At 47.1% G+C, this 14,196-nt stretch overlaps 1 protein-coding gene across 1 annotated transcript in view; it reads left to right on the forward strand.

Annotated features, from left to right (window-relative positions):
- The window catches only part of LOC126109840 (solute carrier family 46 member 3-like), a 612,447-nt gene that overhangs the window by 542,320 nt on the left and 55,931 nt on the right, over positions 1 to 14,196 (forward strand). The window contains exon 5 of the mRNA XM_049914899.1: positions 12,628 to 12,729. Coding sequence (XP_049770856.1) covers positions 12,628 to 12,729 — 102 coding nt within the window. The remainder of the gene's footprint in view (positions 1 to 12,627; positions 12,730 to 14,196) is intronic.

Consider the following 14,196-nt stretch of genomic DNA (forward strand, 5'->3'; position numbering starts at 1 on the left):
AATGGTGGCCGAGCAACTGGCTCGTGACAATACGCCAGTCACTACTCTTGATGAACTGTGGTATCGTGTTGAAGCTGCATGGGCAGCTGTACCTGTACACGCTACCAAGCTGTGTTTGACTCAATGCCCAGACGTATCAAGGCCGTTATTACGACCAGAGGTGGTTGTTCGGAGTACTGCACTCAAACTGCATGAAAATGTAATCACATGTCAGTTGTAGTATAATATATTTGTCCAATGAATACGTATTTATCATCTGCGTTTCTTCTTGGTGTAGCAATTTTAATGGCCAGTAGTGTATAATAGGGCAGCTCTTGGTGGATCTGTCATTTTTACTCAGATGATTCGTGTGAAAGGCTTTCCGTCGGTCATTATGGCCGCACAGCGGGAAGTAAAAGATGCTGGCAGCAGAACAGTAGTTGCAGCTAGACACGTGGGACATTCCAATCCGGAATTCATTAGAGAATTCAATATTCCGAGATCCACAGTGTAAAGAGTGTGCGGAGAAACACCAAATTTCAGGCTTTAGCTCTCACCACGGACAACGTAATGGCCAACGACTTTCGCTTATCGACCGGGAGCAGCGCGTATGCGTAGAGTTGTCAGTGCTGGGAGACAAGCAACTCAGCGTGAAATAACCGCAGAAATCAGTGTGGGACGTACGACGGACGTATCCATTGGAACAACGTGGCAAAATTTGATGTTAATCGGTTTACGGCAGCAGACGACGTCCGCGGGTGCTTTTGCTAACAGAACGACACAGCCTGCAGCGCCTCCTCTGGGGTCGTGAACATAACGATTGAACCCTAGACGGCTGGAAAACCGTGGCCTGGTCAGAAGAGTCCAGAGTTCAGTTGGTAAGAGCTGATGACAGGTGTTATGTCTGTGTAAACAGAAGAAACTAACGATCAAAGTCCTAAAACAATTTATTGGACTGTTCAATTAACCTAAACAAATTCTCCAAGTATAACACCAACACAAAACGGTGATCCATCTTCGAATCACAACTACATACAAGAATAATATAGAAAACAACTGAAATAATTTCCTACTAGTCTCCGCCAGAGACTTCTCCGATATACCGAGCCTAATCCAGAGATCAGCGAGAAGATCCAAGCCGGGATGCCGGGGCGGCAGCTATCCACGTCTGCTGGCGGTCGATGAAATGCCGATGTGCGGCCGAGCGCCGGCCATTGTAGCGCTTCGGCGGAGGGGTACCTCGGAACTATTTTCCATCACGTGGTTTGACGTGTGAAAACAGTTCCGGGATCTGCAGCGTCCTCTTCCTTATGTTTATGTGGGCCGGTAGTGGCCCGGTGGCCGCTGGTGTCTTTGCTGTGTTGTTGTTGTTGTTGTTGTTGTGGCCATTCATCAATATTGCCTGTAGGTTGTGTAGTGCTTCGGTGTCCCTGCGAAGCGGGCAACCTGCGGCTGCAGGCTGTCAGTTTGGTTGCTGATACTCTAGGCGCCGTGATGTCTGGCGGAGAAGGCCACAGCAATAGGGTTCGAGTGTGGCGCAGATCCCACGAAGCCACGGGCCCAGGTTGTGAACAAGGCACGGTGCAAGCTGGTAGTGGTGACTGGGTGTTGTGTGATGTCCTTAGGTTAGTTAGGTTTAAGTAGTTCTAAGTTCTGGGGGACTGATGACCTCAGATGTTAAGTCCCATAGTGCTCAGAGCCATTTGAACCAGTCATTTTGAAACTGGTAGTGGGTCGATAGTAGTTTTGTCTGTGTTTACATGCAATGGACTGGGTCCTCTGTTCCAACTGAACCGATCATTGACTGTAAATGGTTATGTAGGACTACTTGGAGACCATTTTCAGTCATTAATGGAATTCATGTTCCCAAACAACGTTGGAGTATTTATTGATGATAATGCACCACGTCACCAGGCCACTGTTGAAGAACATTCTGGACAATTCGAGCGACTGGTTTGGCCACTAAGATGCTAGACATGAATCCCATCGAACAGATATGGGACATAATTGACAGGTCAGTTCGTACACCAAATCCTGCACTGGCAACCCTTTTGAAATTATAGATGGCTATAGAGACAGAGATTATAAAATGAGACCCAAAACTAGTAGATGGGTTTTACTATTTGGGGAGTAAAATAATTGATGATGGTCGAAGTAGAGAGCATATAAAATGTAGACTGGCAATGGCAAGGGGAGCGTGTCTAAAGAATTTGTTCAAAAAAATAGGTTCAAATGCCCATAAGCACTATCGGACTTAACATCTGAGGTCATCAGTCCCCTAGACCTAGAACTACTTAAACCTAACTAACCTAGAGACATCACACACATCGATGTCCGAGGCGGGATTCGAACCTGCGACCGTAGCAGCCGCGTGGTTCCGGACTCAAAAGCCTAGAACCGCTCGGCCACAGCGGCCGGTAAGAATTTGGTAACATCGAGTATAGATTTAGTGCCAGGAAACCTTTTCTCAAAGTTTTTGTATGGAGTGTAGCCATGTATGGAAGTGAAACATGGACGATAAATAGTTTAGACAAGAAGAGAATAGAGGCTTTCGAAATGTGGTGCTACACAAGAATGCTGAAGAATAGATGGGCAGATCACGTAACTAATGAGGAGGTCCTGAATAGAACTGGGGAGAAGAGGAACTTGTAGCACAACACGACTAGAAGGGATCGGTTCGTAGGACACGTTCAGAGGCATCAAGCAATCACCAATTTACTATTGGAGGGCAGCGTGTAGGGTACGAATAGTAGAGGGAGACCAAGAGATGAATACACTACGCAGATGCAGAAGGATGTAGGTTGCAGTAGGTACTGGGAGATGAAGAAGCTTGCACAGCATAGAGTAGCATGGAGAGCTGCATCAAACCAGTCTCTCCGCTGAAGACCGTAACACATAGAGACAGCAAGGTTCAGTATTTGTGCAACGAAGTTCTGACGAATTTTTAAGTCCATGTCACGTCGAACTGCTCCACTACTCCGGGCAAAAGGAGGTCGACACAGTATTAGGAAGTATCCCATGACTTGTGAGTCATTTCAGTGTATTTGCGTTTTTCTCACTGAATGTGTTCCCAGTATGGTGTGTAGTCCCCGTTTGTTGGCAGAAGGCTGTCAGTGAGTCTTATTAGGAGAGTCGACCGTCCCTGGAAAGTTAAGCGGTTGCAAAAAGGGGCACTCCCTGCTTTTGTTGGGTAGAGCTGGTGGTCTGATAAGGTAAGGAATGAGGAAGCTCTGCGCAAAATCGGAGAGGAAAGGAGTACGTGGAAAACGCTGATAAGGAGAAGGGAAAGGATGATAGATCATCTGTTAAGACATCAGGGGATGACTTCTGTGGTGCTAGAGGGAGCTGTAGACGGCAGAAACTGTAGAGGACAGAAACTGTAGAGGAACACAGAGACCAGCAGATACTTGAGTTGACGATGTAGGTTGCAAGTGCTACTCTGAGGTGAAGATGTTGGCACAGGAGAAGAATTCGTGGCGTGTCAAAATAGTCACAACATAGATGACAAAAAAAAAAGAAAAGGAGCTGGCGCCAATATTTATTGAGGACAGAGACCACACCATGCTGCAACTCCCTCCTCTCCCCCCCCCCCCCCAAGATGATAACTGAGAGCACCGCATTTTTGTCTTTTTGTGCGGGCGTCAAAGCATGGGATGCTGTGGCACCAGTCGTGCAGTGCAAGGAAGTTGGTTGCTTTTGCTCCAAATTTATGGTATGTCCAACTGAAAAAGTCACTAAATGAAACAACAAGTTTACTGTTGCCTGTCACCATTTTATTTATTTCCACGATGTGTTCAAAGGTTTAAACCTCCATCATCGGGTGCATTTATGTTGTCTACATAGTTCCACGTAGTCAGCGCGTACACACCTTTCCCACTAGAGCGCGCCCCGCTAAGCACAGCGCTCGTCCGTCTCCGCTCTACGAGATGGCGCTGCCTTAGAGGCAGACCAAATTCTGCTTCCGCCGATCTGCGTATTAATACACTCCTGGAAATTGAAATAAGAACACCGTGAATTCATTGTCGCAGGAAGGGGAAACTTTATTGACACATTCCTGGGGTCAGATACATCACATGATCACACTCACAGAACCACAGGCACATAGACACAGGCAACAGAACATGCACAATGTCGGCACTAGTACAGTGTATATCCACCTTTCGCAGCAATGCAGGCTGCCATTCTCCCATGGAGACGATCGTAGAGATGCTGGATGTAGTCCTGTGGAACGGCTTGCCATGCCATTTCCACCTGGCGCCTCAGTTGGACCAGCGTTCGTGCTGGACGTGCAGACCGCGTAGACGACGCTTCATCCAGTCCCAAACATCCTCAATGGGGGACAGATCCAGAGATCTTGCTGGCCAGGGTAGTTGACTTACACCTTCTAGAGCACGTTGGGTGGCACGGGATACATGCGGACGTGCATTGTCCTGTTGGAACAGCAAGTTCTCTTGCCGGTCTAGGAATGGTAGAACGATGGGTTCGATGACGGTTTGGATGTACCGTGCACTACTCAGTGTCCCCTCGACGATCACCAGTGGTGTACGGCCAGTGTAGGAGATCGCTCCCCACACCATGATTCCGGGTGTTGGCCCCGTGTGCCTCAGTCGTATGCAGTCCTGATTGTGGCGCTCACCTGCACGGCGCCAAACACGCATACGACCATCATTGGCACCAAGGCAGAAGCGACTCTCATCGCTGAAGATGACACGTCTCCATTCGTCCCTCCATTCACGCCTGTCGCGACACCACTGGAGGCGGGCTGCACGATGTTGGGGCGTGAGCGGAAGACGGCCTAACGGTGTGCGGGACCGTAGCCCAGCTTCATGGAGACGGTTGCGAATGGTCCTCGCTGATACCCCAGGAGCAACAGTGTCCCTAATTTGCTGGGAAGTGGCGGTGCGGTCCCCTACGGCACTGCGTAGGATCCTACGGTCTTGGCGTGCATCCGTGCGTCGCTGCGGTCCGGTCCCAGGTCGACGGGCACGTGCACCTTCCGCCGACCACTGGCGATAACATCGATGTACTGTGGAGACCTCACGCCCCACATGTTGAGCAATTCGGCGGTACGTCCACCCGGCCTCCCGCATGCCCACTATACGCCCTCGCTCAAAGTCCGTCAACTGCACATACGGTTCACGTCCACGCTGTCGCGGCATGCTACCAGTGTTAAAGACTGCGATGGAGCTCCGTATGCCACGGCAAACTGGCTGACACTGACGTCGGCGGTGCACAAATGCTGCGCAGCTAGCGCCATTCGACGGCCAACACCGCGGTTCCTGGTGTGTCCGCTGTGCCGTGCGTGTGATCATTGCTTGTACAGCCCTATCGCAGTGTCCGGAGCAAGTATGGTGGGTCTGACACACCGGTGTCAATGTGTTCTTTTTTCCATTTCCAGGAGTGTATGTAATGCTGGCAATGAGATTGCTGCTAATGTAGAACCTTTTCTCCTCGCAGACCACACTCACGCAGTGCTACCTCAACGCACGAGATATTACGAGTGTACAGACCTCCGATTAGTCAGTCTGCATCAGTCTGCGCCTAATAATATTATCATATTCCTGTAGATAGCCATGAGGATAAATGTATAGACACTTTGTCAAGTATCAGAGATATGTGAGAATCAGATTAACATACCAAGGCAAAAGGAACTTCAGACTGTCAATTGTCATGAGCATCCAGAACCAAGTTAAATAATTTTTATGCTTGTTATTATTTTAATAAATGTGTGTGAAAATTAATCAAGTTCTGTTCAAAGTTGGTCACCATCAAACTGTTCCTCTAAGCGTGCAAGTGGCATTTCTATCGTCTGACCTAACGGCAGAAGATAAACACGCCACGATAAGACCACGAGACATATTGCTGACACTCGCCTACTTCGTTAGAGCGACAAGTCAAATAATCTGATGGTGTGTGTACTGAAGGTCTTACAGTACGCCCACCACAATTTACATTAGTTAGTATGACACTTGTGTGTGTGTGTAGTGTTACGATGTTTTGGAGGAACTTGTGGCACTGCCTCCAGCGCTCACAGGTTCTTTTCGCTGTAGTAACACATCACATGTATACTGTCACATTTGTAAACAAATATGGCGTCAAATATGGAGTCCAGACGCCATATTTGTTTACAAATGTGACAGTATACATGTGATGTGTTACTACAGCGAAAAGAACCTGTGAGCGCTGGAGGCAGTGCCACAAGTTCCTCCAAAACATCGTAACACAACACACACACAAGTGTCATACTAATCAATGTAAGTCCAACCGATGATGGAGGTCTAAACCTTTCAAACGCGTCGTGGAAATATATGAAACGGTGACAGGTAAGGGTAAACTTGTTGTTTCATTTAATGTCAATTACAGTCACGGTAAAGGCTAACGTAAAAATGTTGGCATTTAAAGTTAAAATGAAAATGTCACCCCTGCCATCATTCTTGCCGCAGGGACGTTGACCAGTGGGTAAACACACTGCGTCAGGGCTGTGTCAACCTATTATGTGCGTTTTGTACACAAAGATTGGGAATTTTCTGCTAGATGTCACTATCTTTCGTGATTTAACTCACTGGCAAGAACATTGAGTCATCCCCTCTACGTGGAAGCGTAATTTTTTTTTTTTTTAATACTTGGGATTTGAGGACAGAGAAGGAAGTTTGCGATATATTCGTCTCCTGGCTACCTCTGTGGATGGGAAACGCGGCGCAGGGTAGCCGCTTGGTCTCAGGCGCCTTGCCACGGTTCGGAGGTTCGAGTCCTCCCTCGGGCATGGCTGGGTGTGTGTGCGTGCTGTCCTTAGCGTAAGTTAGTTTAAGTTAGATTCAGTAGTGTGTAAGCCTAGGAACCTATGACCTCAGCAGTTTGATCCCATAGAAACTTAGCACAAATGTCCAAAAATTATGGGAAAAACCAACCGATTAAAACCGATACCGGTATTTTAGTTCTAAATAAACGGTACTTTTCGGTATTTGTTTGGTCTCGGTTATAACAAGTGTTTTTATTTTTTGCTAATAAAGGGGTAAGAAACGGAAACATAAATTAGTCATAGCAGCAGTGCTAAAAGTTTTCGTTGTTAAAGAAACTCTTTTTAACGAACGAGCAATTTTTATTCTTTAAATTACCGTTGCTTTGGAATATTACGTTATTATAGAAAAAGGGGAACAGCGATCGGTGCTATTTTAATGAGAATGACGGCAGAAACGAGCAAAAAACACATGGCATAAGAATCGGTACAGCATTGCTGAGACCAAAAAAATGGCTCTGAGCACTATGGGACTTGACTGCTGTGGTCATCATTCCCCTAGAACTTAAAACTACTTAAACCTAACAGGTAAGAGTTTAGTTCTAAATAAACGGTACTTTTCGGTATTTGTTTGGTCTCGGTTATAACAAGTGTTTTAATTTTTGCTAATAAAGGGATAAAAAACGGAAACATAAATTAGTCATAGCAGCAGTGCTAAAATTTTTCGTTGTTAAAGAAACTCTTTTTAACGAACGAGTAATTTTTATTCTTTAAATTACCGTTGCTTTGGAATATTACGTTATTATAGAAAAAGGGGAACAGCGATCGGTGCTATCACACACATCCATGCCCCAGGCAGGATTCAAACCTGCGACCATAGCGTTCGCGCGGTTCCGGACTGTAGCACCTAGAACCGCTCGGTCACTCCGCCCGGCATTGCTGAGACAGTAATGTACCTGTTATCATGTCGCGTGGCCTGTTAAGATGGCACGTGTGTACATTCAGTCTGCGAGACTTGAGCCATCTTGTCTGTATGGTACTTTGTCGGCTGTTGTCCTCGGACATTAGTTGTACTACAGAAAGGTACCGTCCCTAGTCTGCAAGTATTTTACGAAGAGCAGTATCAGTGCAGGACAATGCTCCATTTGCTTTTAAAAGTAGGGGTCACAACAAACTCGTGACATAATATAAGGACGAAGCCTAAAACTTAACGTATTATTAATACACTGAAGCGCCAAAGGAACTGGTATAGACATGAGTACTCAAACAAAGAGATAAGTAAACAGGCAGAATACGGCGCTGCGGTCGGCAACGCCTATATAAGGCAACAAGCGTCTGGCTCAGTTGTTAGATCGCCTACTGCTGCTACAATGACAGGTTATCAAGATTTAAGGGGGGTAGGACGTCAAACGGGCCGACTTGGAGCGGGAGAGGAAACACAGGACATTTTAATTTGCACTGTGTATACTTTTACAAATAAATTCATAAAACTTTGTCAACACGACCAGGAAGGATTCAGGATTCAAACTCATAGCAATGTAAGCTCAAAAGTAATACAAAATAATTTTTGTACGTGTGAAATTTCATCATTTTTTCACTTACTATTGGCTGCATTTGTTCCTGTAGGTACCCTTTTCTTCACAAGTAAGCGAGATTCTTCGATGAATTTTGCACAGCATACAGACCATACTTACAGGTGTATGAAACTCCAGAATTTATTTAATTAATGAAAAAATGAATGAGCTGTTAAATTTTAAACTTCATGTATAGAAAAAAACTCAAATTTTATGGTTAACTATCTCAATTTTTAGCACAGTTTTTAATAGATTTGGAAGTTTCTACAGTTCCATACACCTGAAAGTATGGGATGTATGCTGTGCAAAATTCATCGAAGAAGCTCCCTTACTTATGAAAAAAAGTGTACCTATAGCAACGAATGCAGGCAATAGCAAGTGAAAAAATGATGACATTTCACATGTAAAAAAATATATTTTGTTATATTTTTGAACTTCCACTGCTATGAGCGTGAATCCTGAACCTTCCTGGTCATGCTGACAAAGTTTTATGAATTTACTTGTAAAAGTATAGACAGTGGAAATTAAAATGTCCTGTGGTGCCTCTCCTGCTCCAAGTCGGCCAGTTTGACGTCCTACCTCCCTTAAGTGAGTTTGAACGTGGTGTTACAGTCGGCGCACGAGCGATGGCACACAGCACATCCGACGTAGCGATGAAGTGGGAATTTTCCCGTACAACCATTTCACGAGTGTGCTGTGAATATCAGGAATCCGATAAAACATCAATTCTCCGACATCGTTGCGACCGGGAAAAGATCCTGCAAGAACAGGACCAACGACGACTGAAGAGAATCGTTCAACGTGACAGAACTGCAACCCTTCCAAAAAATAGTGCAGATTTGAATGCTGGGCCATCAACAAGTGTCAGTGTGCGAAACATCATCGATCTGGGCCTTCGGAGCCGAAGGCCCGTTCGTGTAGCCTTGATGACTGCACGACGCAAAGCGTCACGCCTCGCCTGGGCCAATCAACACCGACTTCAGTCTTTGACTGAAAACATGTTACATGATGAGCGGATGGGCGCGGACGGGTATGGAGACAACCTCATGAACCCATTGGTCCTGAATGTCAGCAGGGGACTGTTCAAGCTGGTGGAGGCTCTGTAATAACGTGAGCGTGCGCAGTTGGAGTGAAATGGGATCCCTGATATCAGGTGACACATACACCAGCATCCTGTCTGATCACCTGCATCCACTGATGTCCATTTTGCATTCCGACGGACTCGGCTAATTCCAGCAGGACAATGCGACACCCCATACGTCCAGAATTGCTACAGACTGGCTCTAGGAACACTCATCTGAGTTTAAATGCTTCCACTAGCCACCAAACTCCCTAGACAGGCTCCCAGGAAGATGCTATTTTTCTTGACTTCCGGAAGGCGTTCGATACAGTTCCGCACTGTCGCCTGATAAACAAAGTAAGAGCCTACCGAATATCAGATCAGCTGTGTGGCTCCATTGAAGAGTTTTTAGCAAACAGAACACAGCATGTTGTTATCAATGGAGAGACGTCTACAGACGTTAAAGTAACCTCTGGCGTGCCACAGTGGAGTGTTATGGGACCATTGCTTTTCACAATATATATAAATGACCCAGTAGATAGTGTCGGAAGTTCCATGCGGCTTTTCGCGGATGATGCTGTAGTATACAGAGAAGTTGCAGCATTAGAAAATTGTAGCGAAATGCAGGAAGATCTGCAGCGGATAGGCACTTGGTGCAGGGAGTGGCAACTGACCCTTAACATAGACAAATGTAATGTATTGCGAATACATAGAAAGAAGGATCCTTTATTGCATGATTGTATGATAGCGGAACAAACACTGGTAGCAGTTACTTCTGTAAAATATCCGGGAGTATGCGTGCGGAACGATTTGAAGTGGAATGATCATACACTCCTGGAAATGGAAAAAAGAACACATTGACACCGGTGTGTCAGACCCACCATACTTGCTCCGGACACTGCGAGAGGGCTGTACAAGCAATGATCACACGCACGGCACAGCGGACACACCAGGAACCGCGGTGTTGGCCGTCGAATGGCGCTAGCTGCGCAGCATTTGTGCACCGCCGCCGTCATTGTCAGCCAGTTTGCCGTGGCATACGGAGCTCCATCGCAGTCTTTAACACTGGTAGCATGCCGCGACAGCGTGGACGTGAACCGTATGTGCAGTTGACGGACTTTGAGCGAGGGCGTATAGTGGGCATGCGGGAGGCCGGGTGGACGTACCGCCGAATTGCTCAACACGTGGGGCGTGAGGTCTCCACAGTACATCGATGTTGTCGCCAGTGGTCGGCGGAAGGTGCACGTGCCCGTCGACCTGGGACCGGACCGCAGCGACACACGGATGCACGCCAAGACCGTAGGATCCTACGCAGTGCCGTAGGGGACCGCACCGCCACTTCCCAGCAAATTAGGGACACTGTTGCTCCTGGGGTATCGGCGAGGACCATTCGCAACCGTCTCCATGAAGCTGGGCTACGATACCGCACACCGTTAGGCCGTCTTCCGCTCACGCCCCAACATCGTGCAGCCCGCCTCCAGTGGTGTCGCGACAGGCGTGAATGGAGGGACGAATGGAGACGTGTCGTCTTCAGCGATGAGAGTCGCTTCTGCCTTGGTGCCAATGATGGTCGTATGCGTATTTGGCGCCGTGCAGGTGAGCGCCACAATCAGGACTGCATACGACCGAGGTACACAGGGCCAACACCCGGCATCATGGTGTGGGGAGCGATCTCCTACACTGGCCGTACACCACTGGTGATCGTCGAGGGGACACTGAATAGTGCACGGTACATCCAAACCGTCATCGAACCCATCGTTCTACCATTCCTAGACCGGCAAGGGAACTTGCTGTTCCAACAGGACAATGCACGTCCGCGTGTATCCCGTGTCACCCAACGTGCTCTAGAAGGTGTAAGTCAACTACCCTGGCCAGCAAGATCTCCGGATCTGTCCCCCATTGAGCATGTTTGGGACTGGATGAAGCGTCGTCTCACGCGGTCTGCACGTCCAGCACGAACGCTGGTCCAACTGAGGCGCCAGGTGGAAATGGCATGGCAAGCCGTTCCACAGGACTACATCCAGCATCTCTACGATCGTCTCCATGGGAGAATAGCAGCGTGCATTGCTGCGAAAGGTGGATATACACTGTACTAGTGCCGACATTGTGCATGCTCTGTTGCCTGTGTCTATGTGCCTGTGGTTCTGTCAGTGTCATCATGTGATGTATCTGACCCCAGGAATGTGTCAATAAAGTTTCCCCTTCCTGGGACAATGAATTCACGGTGTTCTTATTTCAATTTCCAGGAGTGTATAAAATTAATTGTTGGTAAGGCGGGTACCAGGTTGAGATTCATTGGGCGAGTCCTTAGAAAATGTAGTCCATCAACAAAGGAGGTGGCTTATAAAACACTCATTCGACCTATACTTGAGTATTGCTCATCAGTGTGGGATCAGTAGCTGGTCAGGCTGACAGAGGAGATAGAGAAGATCCAAAGAAGAGCGGCGCGTATTTTCACAGGGTTATTTGGTAAGCGTGATAGCGTTACGGAGATGGTTAGCAAACTCAAGTGGCAGACTCTGCAAGAGAGGCGCTCTGCATCGCAATGTAGCTTGCTGTCCAGGTTTCGAGAGGGTGCATTTCTGGATGAGGTATCGAATATTTTGCTTCCCCCTACTTATACCTCCCCAGGAGATCACGAAAGTAAAATTAGAGAGATTAGAGCGCGCACGGAGGCTTTCGGGCAGTCGTTCTTCCCGCGAACCATACGCGACTGGAACAGGAAAGGGAGGTAATGACAGTGGCACGTAAAGTGCCCTCCGCCACACACCGTTGGGTGGCTTGCGGAGTATAAATGGAGATGTAGATTATTGAGCATATCTGGGATGCCTTGCAACGTGTTATTCGGGAGAGATTACCCTCTCGTACTCTTCCGTATTTGTCGACAGCCCCGCAGGATTCATGGTGTCAGTTCCCTCCAACACTACTTCAGACATTATTCGAGTCCATGTCACATCGTCTGCGGCACTTTAGCTTGCTCTTGTGAGCCCTGCACCATATGAGGCAGGTGCGCCAGTTTCTTTGGCTCTTCAGTGTAGTTTTAGTTTTATTCACTGACCAAATTCTACTTCATCTTTGCAAATGTTTTGCTCGAACGCAATGTCTTTACTATCCTGATGCACGACACATAAATTTCGACCCCTCCTAACATGCTCGCCCACAGTCCTTTATAATTCACTATTTTGTAATGCATTTATGTTTATTGCCTTCATTGGATTTATTTCACGCTTGCAGTTTACTGGCAGTTTCTGAAGTCTGCCTCATTCGTTGTGTTGCAGGCGAGATGGCTGTACTGTACCTTTTCACGAGGTACCGCTTCAACTGGAACGAAGTCGACTTCAGCATCTTCTCCACCTACAGCATGATCACCAACTTGATAGGTAAGAAGGCGCAAATCCAGTGTCAGTTAGAAGTTCTCTAAAAAGAAGTAACGGAAATGGAGCGTAAAGAAAGCCGAGTTCATGGTGTCCAGCTTGTGCGTCGGAGAAACAATAAAGCGTGTGAAAGCAAGTTTTAGGAAAGATATAAAAATGCAAAGTGGATACATACCTATGATAAGAGTTGCAAACGTCATTGGACTCGTAGCCGAAAGTGAGGGAGACTCGTTCGAAGGAATGAGCATTTACAGGGTTATTACAAATGATTGAAGCGATTTCACAGCTCTGCAATAACTTTATTATTTGAGATATTTTCACAATGCTTTGCACACACATACAAAAACTCAAAAAGTTTTTTTAGGCATTCACAGATGTTCGATATGTGCCCCTTTAGTGATTTGGCAGACATCAAGCCAATAATAAAATTCCTCCCACACTCGGCGCAGGATGTCCCCATCAATGAGTTCGAAAGCATCGTTGATGCGAGCTCGTAGTTCTGGCACTTTCTTGGTAGAGGAGGTTTAAACACTGAATCTTTCACATAACCCCACAGAAAGAAATCGCATGGGGTTAAGTTGGGAGAGCGTGGAGGCCATGACATGAATTGCTAATCGTGATCTCCACCACGACCGATCCATCGGTTTTCCAATCTCCTGTTTAAGAAATGCCGAACATCGTGATGGAAGTGCGGTTGAGCACCATCCTGTTGAAAGATGAAGTCGGCGCTGTCGGTCTCCAGTTGTGGCATGAGCCAATTTTCCAGCATGTCCAGATACACGAGTCCTGTAACGTTTTTTTCGCAGAAGAAAAAGGGGCCGTAAACTTTACACCGTGAGATTGAACAAAACACGTTAACTTTTGGTGAATTGCGAATTTACTGCACGAATGCGTGAGGATTCTCTACCGCCCAGATTCGCACATTGTGTCTGTTCACTTCACCATTAAGGAAAAATGTTGCTTCATCACTGAAAACAAGTTTCGCAGTGAACGCATCCTCTTCCATGAGCTGTTGCAACCGCGCCGAAAATTCAAAGCGTTTGACTTTGTCATCGGGTGTCAGGGCTTGTAGCAATTGTAAACGGTAAGGCTTCTGCTTTAGCCTTTTCCGTAAGATTTTCCAAACCGTCGGCTGTGGTACGTTTAGCTCCCTGCTTGCTTTATTCGTCGACTTCCGCGGGCTACGCGTGAAACTTGGCCGCACGCGTTCAACCGTTTCTTCGCTCACTGCGGGCCGACCCGTTGATTTCCCCTTACAGAGGCATCCAGAAGCTTTAAACTGCGCATAGCATCGCCGAATGGAGTTAGCAGTTGGTGGATCTTTGTTGAACTTCGTCCTGAAGTGTCGTTGCACTGTTATGACTGACTGATGTGAGTGCATTTCAAGCACGACATACGCTTTCTCGGAACCTGTCGCCATTTTGTCTCACTGCGCTCTCGAGCGCTCTGGCGGCAGAAACCTGAAGTGCGGCT

This window comes from Schistocerca cancellata, chromosome 12 (assembly GCF_023864275.1).
Source record: "Schistocerca cancellata isolate TAMUIC-IGC-003103 chromosome 12, iqSchCanc2.1, whole genome shotgun sequence".
Lineage (NCBI taxonomy): Eukaryota > Metazoa > Arthropoda > Insecta > Orthoptera > Acrididae > Schistocerca > Schistocerca cancellata.